The sequence below is a fragment of the Platalea leucorodia genome (assembly GCF_965183815.1).
Source record: "Platalea leucorodia genome assembly, chromosome: 3".
NCBI classification, from domain to species: domain Eukaryota; kingdom Metazoa; phylum Chordata; class Aves; order Pelecaniformes; family Threskiornithidae; genus Platalea; species Platalea leucorodia.
Window position 1 is genome coordinate 24,826,576 of NC_138825.1, and position 20,587 is coordinate 24,847,162.

The 20,587-nt window shown below is 36.3% G+C and overlaps 1 protein-coding gene across 1 annotated transcript in view; it reads left to right on the forward strand.

The window, feature by feature from the left end:
• USH2A (usherin) overlaps positions 1-20,587 on the forward strand; it is a gene marked incomplete at its 3' end in the record, with an annotated part of 389,347 nt that overhangs the window by 100,962 nt on the left and 267,798 nt on the right. The window contains exon 20 of the mRNA XM_082305924.1: positions 4,783-5,013. Coding sequence (XP_082162050.1) covers positions 4,783-5,013 — 231 coding nt within the window. The remainder of the gene's footprint in view (positions 1-4,782; positions 5,014-20,587) is intronic.

A 20,587-nucleotide genomic window follows, 5' to 3' on the forward strand; every position in this document is an offset into this window, starting at 1 on the left:
TAAAAAGCACATTACCAAACACTTTTGTTGCTGTCCTTCAATTAGTTTCCCTTCTTTGAATTTAATTTCATTTGTTGTTAAACTACTGACTTGATGTATGGACTCATGAATTTGAGGCTGCTGCCAAGAATGTAGCAGGAAAAAAATCAAAGCCTCTTCAGAAAGCTGCAGAGGCAAAGCTGAAATGAATTTGCTTCACCTTTGACAAGAACACTTGAGCAGCATTGGAATCCTCTGATGATTCAGCTTGGCTAATTATCCAATTATTTATTTCAAGAATAAAGACACTGTTTTACAATTAGAAAAGTGTAAAGTAATCTGAGAAATTTCATAATGACAGATGACTTAAGTAACTTCTGAGATAAATGGTATCTGCTCAAACTTGTCTTGCCAAGTGTTCAAGCTGTAGTTGAACTGCTCTTTGAGTTTCAGGAAATTTCGAGGGATTCGAAAGTTATTTGTTTCTTCTCCCCTACGAACCACATATTACACTTCAGAAAATAGCTCAGCTTGTTCCTTTCCTTCTGTGTCAAATTTGCAACGTTTTTAAGCTATGTTTAAGTTGCATTCCTCTTGATTAAAAGCTTTTGGTTCAAAGCAATACTTTTTAATTGCCTAATGATATAAGTCAGTTCTTAGGAAAGAACCGTGCATTTAGGAGTTCATTTGCAATATAACTGAAAAATTCATTGCATGGCAGTAAAACAATTTACTGTTAATTACAAGGAGAAGAATTTGCTGTACCATGCTCACAGATTGCCATGAATCATGCAGCACTCCTAGAGATTTATAACAGATGTGTAAGTGGGATGAATTAGCAGGGTTTAATAACAGAGACACAAATCATGCAGACTTCAAGGAGCTTTAATTGATATACTAGAATGTGACGGGCATGAATCACTCAGCCATTCAACAGCACTGTAACATATGGTCAGCTCAATATGCTGCATCTTAAATCGGTTGGTGAGTCGTTGGTTGTCCCATATGGTGGAAGCAATATATTTTTCATGATTTTTAAAAAATACTGTGTATTACATCTATTTTTAAAGAAATATGATTGTAACATATCCGTGTTATTAAATTTTCTTTTGATGTCCGTTAAGGGTGGGTTTTCTTCTTTTTGGGGGAAGAGTCCAAAATGGACTCTAAAGAATCTTCTAAAAAAAAAAAAAAAAAAAATCAAAATACTGTCAGAAGATACAAGTATTATTTCTTGACTCCTGTGATGTTGAAATGACTGATACTATTGTGAAGCGCAGAGGAAGAAATGGTCATACCAGAAATGCTATGGCGATCTCAGGGTCCTCTGAACTAATAACTTGCAGAAAAAATGAAATGGATGACTAATAGTGAGGGATGTAATTTTACCTGCAAGGTAAACTCCAAGATGAAAAATACCTCAAGATTTTCTTTAAGTTTTTGTCTTCAAATTTGCCAAACATTTCCATTTTAATTTGTATGTATGCCTTTTGAATTCAACTGAACAATAATTAAAACCTGTATACTTTTTGTTACTCTTACCTTCCTGAACTATTCAGAGTGGCTAATTGAAGGCTTCTGTGGAAGGGTACACAAATATCTACCTACAGTATGCTGAGCAGTAGTTATTCAAACATATGTAAGCCTGTTAAATTTAGCCACAGTGCAAATATGTTATTCCTGGGACAAGAATCTGGCAGGGTATGGAAAAGCTTTAGCAGTTGTATTAGTAAACCTGACAGACTTGAGAAAGGAGTATTGTATCCTTAGAACCGTGGCTGCCAGAATTTAATGTCAACAATTAAAATTTATTTTGATCCTTACCTAGTGTTTATTACTGTTTGTATACACAACAGACCTTACTAATACAGAGATGCACTATTAGATGGAATTACCATCTGTTCAGAGCGAAATGCTGGCATCTGTCTTTGAGTCTAAAACTAAAATGATATTATTTCAAACAAAACAAAATTAACTGCTCTTTACTTACCAACTTCATTTTTGTGTACATGTGTGTGCATACACACATGGGAAAGGCTTATTTGTAATGACCTGTGTAGCAACATCTATATTTAGATATATGACTTCAACATAAGCTGTATGGACCATCTGTCTTTGCTGGTCTTTTTTGTGCCCTCTGCTACACAATGGCATGCAGCAATCATGGGCTTTTAAATACTGTTTTAGCTTTATAATATATTAAATATGTATTATATAGCAAGGCATTAAAACTCCATAATTAAAATACACAAAATGTGATTTTGAATCCACTAAAATGTAGTATGCTCATTATTTTGACAGATGTGTCTTAACAGAACGTGACTAAAAAAAATTAAATAGGTAAAATTATAGTGGATTCATCTTTCAGAAAGTAGCTACAGGTACCACAGTGACACCTTTAGGAAAATATATACTGTATCTTTTAGTCTTGAATATTTTTAATTTCAACATTTAGTACCCTGCTGGGCTTGTGCTACAGATTTATTTTCAGTCCTGTCTGTTCCTGTGCAGAGTTTGGTTTTCTGTTTTGTTGTTTTGTTGTTTTTTGGTTTTTGGTTTTTCTTGTTTTGTTTTGTTTTTTTTTTTTTTTTTTTTTTAACTTGTGTAACCTATTATGTACAGTCTTGATGCACAAGAATTCTCAAGCATCAATGAGACTGTAGTTTAAATACTAATGTTATAGCAAGGATGTTACTTTCTGTAAGGGTAGGCTTCTGTTCCATATATCACAAAATAATAAATTGTGTCATGCCAGTGTTTAATGCGTGTACACAGTGCATTAACTGTAACTGTAGTACATTTATTTGTGCTAGAGGAGACTTGAAAATGATTAAAAAATCAATACTTCCCTGTCAGAGAAGCAAGTGTTACGATGCATTTAAGTAGTTAATTGCATAAGGCCCATAAAAGCTTCAGGTTTGGGTATCAGAGATGCTGTAATTATGGTCCAAGTAGCTGCCGTTTATTAATACTAGACTTTAAAGGAAGATATAGTTATTGTCATGAGGGTTAGTTAGCTGTATGTGTTTTAGAAATAATGAATTTTAGCATTTCTGTTTTACCATCAGTAAGCTGAACTGGAGGGCTCAATCTCTTATGTTCGCATTTAAAATGCTGACGTACACTAGTTCCCTCCAAAGGTGAAGTTTTGATTGTTAAGCCATGTTTTCTATTTAAACTTGTGCATTAATACCACAATTCATTAGTGCTGTCCCCTACTTATGCAGGAAAGCTTATGACCTCACGCTGCATTACTTCAATTTTGACATTGTAGATTTCTACCATAGCGTGAGATACTAATTAGATTGTGAAGTCATAAATGATGCCTAAGCAGGAATTTACAGCACATAGTGTCATTGGCAGTTTCCCAGTTCCCCCACTGCCTGCTTTCTCCAAGTAGAATATTTATCAAGTTAAAGGGGGGCAAAGAAAAAGAAAGAAAGAAAAAGTAGCAACATGCCACAGGCAAATAGGAAAAATATGTTAATGATCTTGGAAATGCACGAATGTTTAAAAGGATGTTATTAATTCATTCTAAATGAAGCAATCTCTCCTCCTTTAAAGAGCTCGCACTAGGTACAATGCTGTGCTGTGAAGTAATATGTCAGATTTCGAAGGCCCATATTTTAATTCAAGTTTTATTGTTCTTGAAAGGCGTTTATTGCTCTTTACTATGTCATTATGGGAACAAGTAATTTTTACAAGTTGTCATTGGATTTCACTTCCTGGGTACAAATGAAGTTTCTGTTGTTAAATCCTTTTCTTTATCAGGGAAAGAAGGGGAAGAGAAAAAGGCAAGATAAGGTGGATATAGATTCTATAGGTAGTAGCATGTCCTTGTACTTCTCCAGACGATGTCTTTTATTGTTTCAGTGATGGTCCATTTCTTTCCCACCTGTATGGCCATCATGCCATTATCCAAACAGGTCATGCTGCCCTCCAGTGGCTTACCGTACAGCATTTAAAAAAGAAATAGAATTGTTCATAACTCAGCTATAGAGTGACCAATGCTATCAGAATGTTTAAAAGAATATCAGAGTATTGGTTTTAACAGGAGGAGGATCATTGTAATAACATAAAACTATCTTGTGCTGATACCTTTGTGGAAACAATCTTGTATGGAGTGTTACTGTGCACCAGTGTTGGTGGAGAAAAGTCAGAGAGGATCAGTTTCTTGAACTGAATAATTATCTCAACATACGCTAAAGTCTTGTGTGCGCACCATGAGGAAAACAACCTGATGGGCCTTCAGTATTGTGGATGGATGGCTGTTCTGCTCCTGTTGATGAGGATAAGTTCAGTGATGAAAGATTCGTGTTGTCATGTACCATACTGCCGAGATGTAACAAGAGTTAATTAACTGTTCAGATTTTCCTTTGGTCTTTCACTCAAATCCAATGCTGAAAGTCAGAGAGATACATGCTTAGAGTGAGTATTGCATGAGAGGCTAATCAAGGAAGGAATACAAATATACTTTTTATGAAGACTTTGATTCAGATCCTTAAATATTATGAAAAAAAATACTTTGGATATAATACTAGAGACCTTTATCCAAAGCCTGAAAAAACAACTTAAGTATTTCTTGTGGAACTGAACGTAATTCCTATAAAGATTAAGAATGTTTTGGGGTTGGTTTGTTTTTGTTGTTGTTGTTTTTCTATTAAGCTTTTATGGATATCTGTGTTTATTCTTAAGATGATCAGAAACTGAAGCAGGATGTTTTGCAAAAATTATGTGGAATAAATAATTTCCCGAGTATTATGGACAATGATACCTAGATAATTTCTTTTTTTTTATGCACAGCACCAAGAAAACTTAGTGCCCCTCATGTTGAAGGAATAAACAGCACAATGGTAAAGATAAATTGGAATGAACCTGAAGAACTTAATGGGCCTTCTCCCATCTACCAGGTGGAAAGGATGGATTCATCTTTAGCTACATTGAGTACAGAAGTAATGAAAGGGATCCGTTTCCCAGGAAATGGATATTACAGATTCCCTAGTTCCTCTCTCCCCTCCAATACTTACTTTACAGGTAAATGAGTTTAAATTACTTACAAAATGTACCAATTGTACTCCGCATTTGTTTTACCATTTGTTATCATCTTCTGTTTGATGTTCATGGTAAAATCCGTAGTTTTTAATTTACGAGTATAATGTGATTGTTAGTGATGTATGGGCTATTTCGATTCTCACATAAAAAGCATATGGAAAACGCTATTGAACATATGGGATTTGTATTCCCTTGCCTTTCGACATAGAGATGTACATCATGGTGAATGTTGCTGCATATTTGACTCATTTCCTGGTGGTAAATATAAGATTCATTCTTCTGGGATAAAAACTTTTCGATAAATTTGCTGTGAATACTAAGGGATGTTTTCTTTGGTATCTTGCTGACGATTCTCAAGGTTGCGTGAGCACTCAAAGTGCTTTCTTCCGTGTTCAGAACACTTGTGGTGTCCTGTTTGTTTTGTCAAGGAAAGAAGAAAGGCTGCCAGTCTGACAGAAGTCTGCTGTTTCTGGGCTGCTGGATATTATCTCCTCTCTCTGTTTTGATTAGCTAGTTATTTTGGAACTGGGTCTTTTTCAGATTGAAGCAGACAAATTATCCAATGTTCAGTGATTCTCATCATTTGCTGTGTCTTCAATTCTTGTATAAAGCAAAGTTATAGATAGTATGGTTTTTGGGAAAATATCTAGATGAACCTGATTGCGTGTTTGAGATGTTGTAGAGGTCTGTAAGTGAAATATTACATTGGTGTGCATGAAGTATTAGTTTTTAAAAGTACAAGAAGAAATGGCAGAGCTGAAGGTTTAAAAAAAAAAAAATTAAAAGGTGTATGAAGGGGTGTGTGTGTGTGTGTATATATATATATATATCTCAAGTCATGAAACTGATAGCAGCAAGGGGAAATCCAGAAGGAATCTAGGTAACACTGCGAGCAAGCGTTAGATGGCATGCTGATATCGCGACGGCCGCACCACAGTGTGGTACAACTTAACCTGGTACTGAGCCTTGTTTGTTAAGACAGAAGGGCTGCAAGAAACACGCAGCATTGACACCCAAAAGAATGCCAAAGATTTGAGGAGGACTGATTAGCTGATATCCCTTGTCTTCTGGGTCACCTCGGGTAATTCTGGCAAGAATATGTGAGCACAGATATCTTGGTACTTGCAAGTACATCTCTGTGCAAATTCAGTTGTTGTTTAAAACAAAAGTCACCTTATTATCTCTCTATGATCACCCACTGAATCCAATTTAAAAGAAAAAAAAGTTGAAGATCACTTCCATTTTTTTTACTTGCTAGGTGCTTGCTTGACTGATAGTCAAATAATAATAAGTGATAATGTGTTAGTTAAATATTGACACCATGTTGACTTGCAAAACCTGTCTCTGTGCAGGAATCTGTAGGAACAGCTGTTGGGCTCCTTTCCTCATCCAAATTGCTCGATGCTTTTCCTGATTTGAGAGTTTGCACCCTTTACTGTATATTTAGTAAAAAAATTCTTTGTATTTCTTCTGCTGTCAGTTGTGATGATCTAAACACCAAAGGAATTGTGAGCTGCAGTTTTTCTCACTGGGGCTCCAGTCAGCCCCACCACTGCGGTTTGGTTAAATAGTTTAATCAGACAGGTAAAGAATTATGAGTATTACGGAATTTCCTTCTTCTCATCAGAATTCTCTGAGAGTGTTCGGGAAGAGCGTATTGCACTACTGGGACTGTTAACATGCCTGTCTATTTGTAATCAGGCAAGGCCAACACTCATCTACTCAAGTGCCGATTCAGTCTGGGCTTCAGTTATGCTCCACAAGCTGAGACTGAGGCCTTGAATAAGGTTTCTTGGGATGACTGAGGTGATTTGAGAGAGTTTGGACAGACAGGTTGGGAGAAGATGCTAAAATAAAGCTCCCTTCGTAGTGGCACCTGATGGCTGATAATGCTGTGTGGATAAATATAATTTATTATTGCTTTGGATTGTGCTCTTTCTATTCGACCAGCTGCTAGTCTAAGTATCTGGAGATGACCTAGAACCAAAACATGCTAGGCAATTTGTCTAGACATCTGCTGGTAATGACTGATAATGAGGTTAAATTAGCCTGTTTTGGTACCTAAAAATGTGTGATTCAAGTACTTGGCAACTTAATTAAGTTTTTGAGAAATATAAATCTGGGTTTCGCTAAGTAGATCATTGTTCCTTCTTCCAAAACATGATGGAGGGAAACATTATAGCAAATCCAGGAGAGTTTAGAAAGACTTAAGGGAATGAAAAATATTCTTTAACTGTACTCTGCACTTCTTTTGTTTTTGAGACCCTCTCTTATTACCAATGTCTGAAGACACGCAGTTGGCAATTGTGCTTTATAGATGGAACGGCTTTAGTGTGCATGCAGCTGTGTACATTTTTGACACAAAAGTGTGCCAGCTTGTACGTGTCAGTCAGCAGACAGATACTTCTTAGTGTGCCTGGGATCTCCCACTGCTAATCCAGAAAAAGATAGATCAGTTTATTCATTGATAATAAATGCAGTTGTCCTCACTACCTCCCCAGCTGGTCTTACACTCCGAGGTGCAAGTAATAGGGGCAGATGTATTATCTGGGAAACTTTCCAAATGCATCTTTGGGAAAAAAAAAAAAAGTTAGGCAATAAACACTGGCTACACTAAGCAGCATCCTTCTGTCTGTAACAAAGCCTCCAGCTGCAGAGGAAGATGTGCTCTGAGTACACATTAGATGAGAGGAAGTCAGGTAAAGAAAAGGATTGTTTCTGCCAGAACTGTCCACATGCAACTTCTCAGCTCTTCAAACTGTGAAGAAGTGTTTTGGGCATCTGTAACATCATTTCCCAAAAGATGCAGACTTTATTTTTAATACTTATTCATATCCCTTGAAGATCTTAGATACAACAGCATTCATTATATCTATCAAAATACCACCAGGCAAAGGAACTGTTAGTGTTCTTGTTTTAGCTAAGGAACTCATTTGTCTCCCATCACTCTGAAAACTGGGCTATTCAGGTGTTTATCTTCATATTTTGCCCATGAGACAGCAAAGTGCTATCATTCTGATTTAATAGATGGGGAGCTGAAGTTCAGATTCTACTTAACGAAGGAATTTATACTTAAAAGGCCCTCTAGAAATGGCTAGAAGGTTTTACAAATTAGTTATTTCATGTGCTTTTCTTTATCAGTACAGCTTGTGTGATATGGCTGTTGGTGTGGAGTCAGAATGCAGCAGTAGCACTCTTGTGTTTGCCTTTCTGGTTCTCTAGTAGTCAAGAGAGGTACTGTCTATTTTATACAGGGTGTAGACAGGCAAGCTTGGAGTTCGAAGAACTGTAAATAGCTGAGTGTCTGAATATCTTTTAAATTCAAATTATGTTTGTATTATCTCTTTAATGACTCAGTCTAATGGCTAGGTCCAAAAAAAGCCTTAAGGATGAAGGTAATGAGTACAATGTCATGTTAATGTGGTTTTCACAGCTAACAAATGGGTGAGAATAGTTTGCTCTGCAGGGAAGTTAGGGTCTTCATGTACTTTCTAGCAGATGCATACCAAGGCTTGCAAGTAAGATCCTTTGAGATGATTGAATAAAATCCATGGAAAATAGCATGCTGAACTGCTGAAGTGTGTGTGTGTGTGTGTGAATATCAACAACAAGCCAACAGATACATTTATGAAAAGAGTTTTTCCTTAATTCCTTTTTGCTCCTTGGTTGAGGGTTAGGACTTGAGGTGCCTGCATGGATGAAATAAAAATTTATGAATTTTGACCTGTGTAAACGAGCCCTACTTAGGATCAAGTTTGGTTCTAATTTGAGGTACTACGTTCTGTTCAGGATTCATAACTTATATCTCCAGAGGGTTAGGCAGCTTTAACTTTTTGTTTTACAGAGAGTAGGGGATCACATTTTTCTTTGAAAACATGACTCCCTGAGAAAGCAGATGTGCACCCTATGGAGTATATTGGTGGATGCTATGCCTTCACACAGAAACGGTGCCACTGTTTCAACTTTGTAGAAAATCCTGTCAAAAAGCTGTACAATACTTTTTTCTAGAGCAAGTATACTGGATTAAGCTCCTAAGGATGGATAATAAAGGGAAGTTTTTTAGTTTTCAGGTTTTATTGAGCAAATAGATGCTGAACTCCTGAGTTCTTTCAGAAAGGAACTTCTGGGCCCAAAGAGCAACTGGTTGCAAATTGAACCATGAATGTCTCTGGGATACAATGACATGCGAGCTAGGAGTTTCCTGACTGCCATTTGGTTGTCTAAAGTACAGTCATGGATTACACAAATCACTTTTTGAATCTCTCCTCTGATCCATTGCCAGACAGAAAGCCTGTGGCAGAGCTGATGGGATAGGGCCTATTATAGTTAGAAAGGGTAGAAATTGCAATTAGTTTGGCACATGAATGAATGAGAAAGCTCTTCGACTCCACGCTATGGAGATATAGTTGGGCTCCATGAAGAGAAACTCAGTGTATCTGTAGGGGTATGTAAGAACTGCTCGCTGTGTAACGAGTGACTCCATTGCTACAAAAGAAAGAAATCACAGAGTAGCAAGATGGTTGTGTGGAAGGTTATGTTCCTCCTGAGTTCTCAAAATAAGACTACTTTTCAAATATAACATTGAACATAAATTGACAATTCTGTGGCATCATAGTGGGTTTTGTAAATAATATACTTATTCTTTCTGTGAAGTGGAGCAAAACAAATCCTCCAAGGATGCTTTATGCATTGTTCAAAATACAATTTGAGCTTGATGTCAGGAGTTATAATTACACATCCATGTGAGAAGGGAGACCTTTACTTATTTAGTGATAAAATAATTCATTTTTTCTGATCCTTTTCTGATCCTTTGCGATATTTTAAAAACAGTTGAATTAGCTATTACTATTTTAATGTGATTCCTCTTGGATGTTACTTGTTTAAAAAGAAAATTATTCATGTAGTATTGATCAAAATGCAGTCCACTCTGAAGAAACTTTTGTATTTGGCCTTGCTTTGAATCCAAGTTTTTTGAGATAGGATCCTACACTTAAAAAGAAGCGGGTCTTGCCTGGAATATGTACTCTTTGCCAACCTCTACCTGATGCAAACTCAGCTCTGTAATAATTAGGAAATAACTGTATGAGGTAAGATGTTCATATATTCAGCATTACAAGTAGAGCTTTTTTTACAGTGACATTTTTAGTGTTGTGAAGTGATCTTAAAAATGTGTATTTTAAAAAAAATATATGTATCCATGCTAGTGTTTTTACTGCCAAATTCTAACTCAGATACACAGACATTTTTCAGAGTGGAGAATCTTTCCAGTAATGATGTTTCTTAATGAGTTTGCCATGGAACACTGCACAAGCGTCGTTTACATTTGTTCTGAGCAGAAGTGCTGAGAATGGCTGTGGTCATTCAATGTTTGATCTCCCCGTAGCTCTTCATCACAGTGAAATCTCTTTGCAGTAATGTAAAACAAATTCCACTCCATATAATCTTGAGCAAACATTTCATAGTTAGCAGAAGACGCAAATATTTTCATTAGCGTATGGAGCCAAATAAACAGGCCTTTTCCAGCATCCCAAAAGAAATTTATGGAATGCATTATGACTGAATACCAAGAAAATGAACGCGGTGGGAGGTCTAAAAACAATGTAAGAGGAAAGGCTGAAGAAAATGGTGTAGCTTAGAAAAATGAAGACTAAAAGGAGACATGATAATGGTGTTAAAGTATATAAAAATGTGTAGTTTAAAAGAAGGGAATGAACTTTTCTCCATGTCTAGTATGAGTAAAGCAGCAATGCACTCATAATAAGCTTAAAATATAGCAAGGTAGATTGTCTTCTCACAATAATTTTTTCCAAAAGATTCAGGCTAATTGAGCAAAAGAATACATTGTTGTGAGAAAAAAATAATGAAACCTCTGACACTGAGGATTTTAAAGAATAGTTGGATGAGTATTTATCAGGAATAACCTAGGTAAAATGGATTCTGCTTTGGAGTAAGTGGATTGATTCTGTGACATCTGAGAATGTTTTCCAAACATATATCCTATTATAAACTCAGATTAACCCCATGAAATAAGGAAAGATGTTCATTTCGCCAAATACCTTTTAGAAGGAAAGAGCTGCCTTTTTTTTTTTTAGGAACTTTTCATAGAGTTCTGATTGACAATTTTCCATAAAGAGTGAAGGTTGCATGAGTTCAACAGTTTTTCTGTTTTATTTTTTTCTCCTCTAGATATTATCCAGCATTTCTTTTTATGACTACTGATAAGGTTTGAGATGGTTAGAAATTAATTTTAATCACTAAACCAGAATAATAGAATAATTTAGGTTGGAAGGGAAGTAATCTAGTCCAACTTCCTGCTTATAGTGAGTCCGGCTAGACCTGTTTAGGCCTTTGTCTAGTTGAGTTTTATCTCCAAATATACTTCCAAGTACTGTTCCAGTTTTCAACATGACCTGCCTTTTGGTAATCTTTTCCCCCTTAATTTCTGTGTTTGAACTTGCATCAATTGCCTCGTTTTGTCACTGTATAGCTCCAAGAAGTGTGGCTCCATCTCCTTTATATCCTTCCGTGAGGTAACTGAAGAAGGCAAGATCATCTCCTCCACCCTTCCATTCTTGAGACAGAACAAATCCTGTTCTCTCAGCCTCTTCTCATATGTCATGTACTTTGGCCCTCTGACTGTCTTGATGCCCCTCCACTGGATTCATTCCAGTGTGCCAATATCTTTTTTTATGCCAGAGTACCCAAAGCTTCATTGCAGGACTTGATTTGCCTTTGAATTTTACAAGGTTCCTCTCAGCCCATTTCTCCAGCCTGTCAACATTCCTCTGAGTTGCAATGTATCCACTGCAGCCCTCAATTTTTTTTTTTTATTGCCTGTAAACTTTTTCATAGTACACTCCATCCCATTGCCTGGGATTCATTTTAATGAATAAAACTGTTAAACAGAATTGGTCCCAGTACCAGTTCCTTGTAAATGCTGCCCGTTGGGCTTCGCACCACTTGTTGCAAGCCTGTGAGTCCTGCTATTCAGCCAGTTTTTTACCCACTTTTATAGTCCACCTATGGTCCATCTACTTGTCCAGCCTGATGGCAAGGATCCTATGGGAAACCATGTTGAAGCCCTTGCTAAAGCCAAGGTACACAGCACCGGTTGCTTTCCCCTTTGGCTGCTGAGCCAGTCCTTTCATCACAGAAACCAATCAGGTTGGTTGCGCACGACTTGCCCATAAAAAGTCCATGGTGGCTGTTCCAAATCATCTTGTCCTTCGTGTGTCTGAATATGGCCTCCTGCATAGTGTCCCTGGGGACAAAGGTTAGGCTGACCAGCCTGCAGTTTCTCTAATCTATAGACACAACTATACAGCAAATGGTATTAAATTTGTTTGCTTCAGCCTTACCCTAAAAAGATGAAGAGAACTGGAACAGAAAGAGAGAAATCTCATCTTTTGCTTACTTTGGCTTTGTGTTCTTTTTTTGCTGGCATTTTTTTCCTTACATAGCTTTTTAAGAACCATCCTTTTTTATTTCATTACGTTGAACTGAAGAAGGTAAACAGATTTTCTGAGGGAAAAACTATTACAAAAGAAATTCTTACACCAAGCTTTCTAATACTGAGAAAGAGAGGAAGAGAAAGCATTTGTTAAGCTGACTTGGAGAATACGCTTTATATCTTGGGGAACTTCTGATAATGCCACTCATTTTTCAGACTTTTTTATTAAATCATAAACTAAAGAGCTCTTGGAGAGCTCTTACTTTATTCTGTCCTTTCTGTCTAGGTTGTTGCCACAGGACTTCTTGTTAGAAATTCTTCTAATTTTTCTGCCAACTTCTTACATTTTCTCCTCTTGTCTTCACAAAAGAATGATTTGAAGCCATGTCTTCATCCTCTGTAAAAGAAAGATAAGGATCTCTCATATCACTGTCAAGTGGCTGGCTTCAGTAAGAAGGGGAACCATCCTTTTTTCTGCCTGAGAACTGTTTGCACAGACATTTTAGTAAGAATTTTGTCCTAGTACTTAAAATGAATTCACAGTTTCATCTTGAAAAACACATTCCTTCCTTCCTTCCAAATCCCAAGAAGCCTAAAGACAGGGAGAAAGAGAGGAGCTGCGTATAGAGAAAAAGGAGTGATCCAGCACAACAAAGTGAACTGTGCTGCTTTATGAACAAAACAACTTAAAACGTTTTCGAACATGCACGACAGGGACTTAGGCAGCAAATAAGCCAAGCTGATGCTGACCTTGCCAGTGTTACAGGGGTAATATTTTCACTAAGATGAGCTGGTTTTGTTAGGCACAGACATACTTTCTATCAATATCAAGTATCTGCTTTTTTCCATCTTCATAGAAAAGATTTATGTAGCCACTACAGGGGAGGGGAAAAAAAAGATTCTCCCCTTCTGTATAATTTCTCATATTTACCTCATGCACTTTAACAGATCAACTATGCAGCACAAGCTTTGGCATGCAATTGCAATTTTTTTTTTTTTTGCATCATCTTGGCTTTAGTGCCAAAGTACATTTTTGCCAGTGTTGTGTGACATTCTGCACTGCACGGTTGAAAACAATTTATTCTGCTTGTGCATGGAAACTTTCAGAGCATGTAGTAGTCCCACTGTGGAAGTTGTAAAAGCAGTAGCTTTCTTATTGTTATATCAAGCTGCCAGTGGAAAAGCCCTTTCCCAGACTAGATGGTAGTTTCAGCTGTCTGCTTGTGCAAAACCAGTTACAGGATTGGGTCTTTTGATTATCATAAATATACCACATGACCTCTACGCTGTAAACCAGCAGCTCTTCCCCTTTTGTCACAGCTCTTATTGCGCTTCTGTTAATTTTGTGCAAACATGTTTCACTGTTTTGAAATGTAGTGGACATTTTCGCTGTAGGTGACAAACTTAAGAATTGGCAGAAGAAAAGATTTTTATCAATTATTTCAAAGCACTTGTGTTTAGTCAAGGGTAATAAAAGTAGTTCCTCTCTACCAAGTTTGTATTTTTTTAATAAACTAATCTGAGAGTGTAACCACTTATGTACCAAGCTATTTTATACAAGATTAATTTCCATGAATAAAGCATACCTATGTATTTGCCATTTCTTTTTCTTGCTCATCTCCAAACAAAATGCTGATAGGATTCGATGTAGGAACTCTATATAGGAGTCTGCACAAAGAATACTCATTGAATTTAATGTGAGTGACTGTGGAAAATAAAAATTTTGTTTTAGTATCTAGTCTGACCTTCGTTCAGTAAGAATGGAGTTTTCCTGTGTGTGTTCAGCTTTCTGAAGAAGGCAAAGGTGGGGTTATACTCTGTGTTTACAAGGGCAGAGAAGGGGAGGAGAGAGTTCAAGGAGACTTTCTGTTCTCTGTGCCTCTTCTGTGTGCAGCAAGGATAGTGGGCACCCTCATATATGTTTCTGAAAATAAACAGTTATGGAAGTGCTGTGTTTTGCTTCAGGCAGGACATCTTCTGGGATTCCTTTTGTGCTTGTGCACCTCTAAGAAAAGGTGTGAGATGGAGGGACTTGTTGGGAGGGAGATTAAGGGAAAAAAAATTGCTGAAAATACCAAACATAAAGAAAAAACTAGAAGGTAGAAACTGCAAAAATGCATGAAGTTTAATAAAAGAAGAAAATAAAAGGAGGTGGGGGAAGGTGGCAAGCATCTCTTGGAAGTTTTGTATGTGAGATATCCATGTACTGTGTGTTAAATGGAGGCTCGTTTCATTTGATGATGACTATATAGTTAAAGCAAGGACTGAAATCATACAGGTCAAAGAAAGAACTTGAAGCAGGTTTGAGCATAGAAAATGGTAGTTCAATGGGTGTTCATCTTTTAGAGTGAATGTATGAATGCTTCTGGAAATTCTCAGACTCAAATACCTGATAGCACAGAGATAGGCGAAAGAAAACTGACTATTTCCAATGCTTTTCATTTGCTAGTGCAATTGTGGGTCTTCAGTACTTTGTAAGATTTTTATAGGATTCTTATGTGCTGGTATAATTGAACTTGTAACCCAAAGTAGTGTTAAAGAGAGGGATTTGATAAATAATAGCCAAAAAGGGAATATTCACGTAGCTTTGACTTTAAGTGTTAAATTTCTGTGTCTTTTATATCTAAACTCTAATGTTTTTAGTTTGTGCTAGAGCCAGAAGGCAGTAACAATGACACTTGACCAAGATTTTCATCCAGACTAATCATGCTAAATCCTCTTCTTGTGTTTTTAGTGGTGCAGTTATACTGCATCTGCTTGGAAAATATTGGCTAGTCCAAGGCAGGATGGCAGGAATTTTGTTATTTTTTGATGCTGCCTCTCTCTTCAAAGTTCTTCCTTAATTCCAAACGATACATAAATTCTTGTCCATTTTTTCCCTCACCCTTTAAATGTTTCATTACATTGAAGAAAAGCCTGTTTCCTAAGCCTCTTAAGAAAGGTTCTTGTATATGGACAAAAGAATACTAATTTACAAGAGGAAACTCGGAGTGACGTGAAGGGATGTGGCATGACAAGCTCTTGTATGTATTAGATTATTTATTTATTTTGAGGAGCAGTTTGCGGACAGGCACAGGAAGAATGCTATCCGTTCCTCCTATTCTTGGGTTCTATGGAGAGTTTTCAGCAAGGAGGAAGCAAAGAGAGAGGTTTAGCTCTGTATTGGCTGGTGAGATACTTCACATAAAATTAATGCTTTCTGGCTCATGTTTGGCCCTTATTTAGATTATTTCTATAAAGGGTTATTTAGTCTGATGACTCAAGGGAGACACTGCATTTGACTAATACTGAGCCTTTAAATTATGCCTGCTTTTACCATACAAATTCCTTCCCATATTGTGTTTTTAAATGGTGAAGATGTAGCTACTGAATTATGTATTGACTGAAAGTGTGTGAACAGTCATGCATTGATTATGATTGTACTGTGAATTTGATCAGGAAATTTTCCTAATAATAATATAAGGAAGCTTTTCACCTTCTAATTGATTTTCAGAGCGATTAAATTAAGACCTTGTCTAAGTACGACTGTCCTTATCAATTACTGGCAGAATAGAGAAATTAAAGGATTAAAAATTTACGTGTGTTAAGATTCAGTATTTAAGGTCTAAAATCAATCAGATCATAGACTGAATAATTCCATTATGACAAAACTATCATTCAGGATTAGACTGTGATAATTTGGAGAAAAAAAGGCTGTCTGCACTCATACATATGGGAAAAATTAAGATGCAGAATTAAGCACCTAGAACTTAGGAAATGGAGATAAAATGAGCAGCATGAACTTAATTCAGCCTTGTTATTTTGATGTGTTATGATGGCATGTAATCAACTGAATAAAAACTAGCTTATCCATAGGGTCTGTATATGGTATGGACCAGCTGTTGCCTTTTAAAAATTCTTACTGTTCTGTATATGGCTCAATGTCTGTCTTATTGTACGTGTCTAATTCTTAAGTAAACACAGATTTTAATTTTGGTTTTCCTGTGCTGTTTTCACTGGAGTGTGTGAGTACTTTGTAATCACTGATATTCACTTTTACAACACTTACTAGTTTTGTTTTATGAATGGGGACTTTGGGTAAGGAAAAAAGAGGACTGAATGCTAATTTTGGGTGCTCAGTTTTACATTGGTAGGACCTGAGTTTTCAGAGTAGTTCATGGGTTTAAAGTAGAGTTTCCACTGACCTCTGTTCAATTAGGAACACTTAACACTTCCACAGATCTCTGTGGGGTGTTTAAATGCAAGCACTCAAGAAAATGGAGAGTGTATAACAAGTGAATAACTCTGAAAAGTTTGACTTAAGTGATTTGCCTCACATTGCATAAGAACTTTGTGGCAGAGGTAGGGACAGATTTCTCCAGAGTGACATTGAACTGCACTAGCTATGAAACTGTCCGTTCACTTCTCATACTCCCCTTCCTCTTTCATTAAACATCCACAGAGCACTACATCAAATAAGACAAGCTTCTGTGCACAAAATCCTTATTTGCTACATGAATTCTGTTTTAGTTGCTGAACATCATAAAATCCTTGAGGCAGATATCTTAGGGGAGATGTGTGTTTGTATAATTGTAGACTGTATCGTTATTCATCCTCTATTTGTGTATGCATTAATTTTTTTTTCAGACAATTTTGGTTTTGCATTTCCTAAATTTTGAGAGTTTATTTTTACAGACCTAATGTGGTCTATATAGTTATTCTGAATAGTAATTAAAAAAAAAAACAACCTCAATGTCATAGGAGAATCCCAGACATATCCATCATGTGGAACATTGCTGACTAATACGGATGTCAATGGGTAAAAATCTTTAATATTCATGAAGTCTTTCTCATCTGAACTATTAGAGACACTGACTGCTGCACTAGATGATCATCTGTATGTGAAGGATAGAGTGCATGCTTTTCCACTGTATTCCATGTTTACTAGCAGCATATATTTTCAACTGGATTTTTAAGGCGAGTTTTTACTAGTGGTTATAGGTTCTCCTGTTTCTCTATTTAATTTCCCTCTTTTTTTTTTTTTTAATTTCTCTTGCTTTTTCATCCTTTTCCTGTTTTGACACTATCCACAATTTGTTTCTTGCTCCCTTGCCCTTCTTTTTTTTTTTTTTATTCCTGGTTTCACCACTATAATGTCCTTGATCATCTTTCTTCCATGTGCTTCAAAGCATTGTCATCTTTTTCTTCATACTGCCAGGCACCAAGTGGTAGAAAATTAAGTGGCCAAGAGAAAGACTCTTTGCCTTCCTTTCTAGTGTCTAGCCCACCATCAGAATTTGGTGGCCAGGACCAATTTCATGAAAGAGCCTTCTTAGCTCCTACATTTCTAAGATACAAAGTCTCCATACAAATGTAATTTTTCATTGAGAATTTTGCTACCATCCTCTAGCTAATCATCCTGCAAAGAGCAATTTCCTGACATTGATAAATTTAGACTTCCATCTTTTTTACCTCAGGATAACCGCACTCTAACAAATTTGTATCTCTGATCCACAGAAAGAAGGAACCGAAACGCTTTTGTGTGAAAGTGTGTAAAAGAGTGATTTAAATTACTTCTTCAAAGTAGTAATGAAAAAGTATATGGCATGAAGCAAATATAGTTACAAAAGATTTTCTTTTCTTGAGAGAATATTTTAGAAAAGTTCTATGCAACAATGGTGTCAAAGACCTGGGAGGTAAATTTAGCAGTAAGTGCTGCTGCCATTCCAATTCGCAGACCTTGAGGAGGAAGCACCTTCTGTATCTGAGTGTTAGTGATTTGTTTAATTAATGCACTGACTTAAAAAGTACGTTGAAGTTGCAGCATTTTAATTGGACTAAATCTTTGTTAGTTACTGTACAGAGTTTCCAACGATTGTAGTCAGCTTTGTCACTGGATGGGATCCTCAGGAAACAACACACAATGCTTTTGACACTAGAATGACATTTTCTCACAAGTTACTTCCTAGTGTTTTTTCTTCAGTAACTGCATATTTAAAAAAAAATTGAACTAAAGAGTATAACATGTATTTGATTAGATACAGGTTATATGTAGTTCATTATTTTGACTTGTGAAGTGTAATCCCCTTCCTTGTTTTTTGGGCTATACAATGCTGTCGTCTTCAACTATGAAAACAAATATTTCTAAACCGAATTATTTTTCAAAATACATCCCCAGAATGACATGGGATTACACATTTCTTTTCCAGTGTTCCTATCTTTTCCTCAGGCTCTTCATACTTTCCCTGAAATGCATTGGACTTGATAGATGATCCCTAAAGCAAACGTGTAGATGGAAAAAATTGTGACCTTAAATAACAGTGCAGTATAGTGACTGAGAATTCAGAAAGCAACTATTAGCATAACCATTAAAATGAAAATGCAAACCTGCCAAGTAATGTTGTTCTGGTATAAGGACCATTTAATGTGGTGACAGAAATGTCATATACTAAATTACTGGAGGATTCATTGAGCTCAATAGCAAATTGTTGCATGACTTTTTTAATTTAAAGACATTCTAGAGAATGATATACTGTATTGTAGAAAAATCTCAAAAAGTAACTATGCTCTATCTCTCTATATACCCAAAATGAGATTTGATCGAAAGTAGTTAGATCTGTGCTTACTGACTTAAGATCTATAATACCTTAAGATTAATTGGGAGCATAAATGGAGAAGCTGACAACCTGGAACCTTGACTTCTTAAAATTGCTGACCCAATTACTGCTAAGCCCTTTGCTGACATGTTAATATGTCTCTTTAAACTGGTAAATCACCACCATTTCGGTGTATGCTAGAGTTGGTCCATCGGATGAAGGAAGATGTAAGTTTAATTTAAATAATTATTGACCTATTATGACCTTTTCATTTCACTTGTACTGCTCCTCTCAAGGTAAGCAATTATATTTTTATAGTGTTGGATGGTAATCAATGTACAGGAGCTATCTTTATTGATTTAAGTAAGGCCTTTGATCTGGTAATCACCAACTATTGCTATCTAGGCTGGCCTTAACTATATTGGATATTACTATGGTTACTTGGTTTAAAAATATGCAGAATTTAGAATTTTATTAAGATGTTGCAAGCAAAGTAAAAAAATTTTTGGAAATCTGTAAGACTTCACTTCATAATCTTCATTAGAAATTGGAAACAGGTTATTTTATACAATACATGACTTTTTTAACTTATAATTATTTTTAGGTCGGCAGTCGGGGTGTGGGGTTTTTTTTAGATATATCAAGCAGATGGTCCTTTGGGGTCAGTTTTACTTAGTGGGGAAATACTGGCTTTTCTTCCTTTCTTTTTTTTTTAATTTGCTACCCATATGGGAGGGAGGAAGGTTTAGTTCATTGGTTGGTTTGGTTTTTTTGGTTTTTTTTTTATCTGTATTATATTGTGAATATAGGGTTGCAAACTTCTCTTCCATTTGGGGGAGGAAACTGATCTGAAATTCTTATTCTTGTATTTTTTTTTTTAACCACCATGCACTTTTTGCACATGCATTTTGTGCAATTTTTTAACCAATATCCATATCAATGTATTAGGTAAGAACAATCATTGAAATGTTGGACCTTTATTATACTTTGTAAGTGGTACTTGAATATCTTCCAAAGCATAGTCATACTTACAACTAATTAGTTCTCATCTTTTTCCTCACTCCCCATGCACTTCCTTCTTTTTTACCTCTTCCCTAACATTATTCTCTGGACTTGTTTTTCTCTGTCCCTCCACCCCCTGCCTTTTGTTTTAATGTATGACTTCGGAAAGCCTTAGTAGATGTGGGTTTAAACTGTCTTTAGAAAGCTGTGAAATTTGTGATCATTTTGATCTGCTCCTCTAATGAGTTCCAGAGCCTCTATCCTTCTTGCAAAGGGAGTTCAGTCTTGCTCTGGTGAGCCTTGAAACTAACAGCGGTTGTTCAGAGAGGTCACCAACATAATGAGAAGGGCACTCTTGAGATATCTTGAACCACTTCCCTGGATGGCCATGAAGATTAATATTGGGACCTTACATTTGACCTAATATTCTGTGGAGAGTCCGTGTAGTGAGCAGAGCAAATGGGATGATGTGCTCGTGGCAGAGAGTGTAAATAAAGCCACTGTGTTCTGGATTATTTTAAATTTTTTT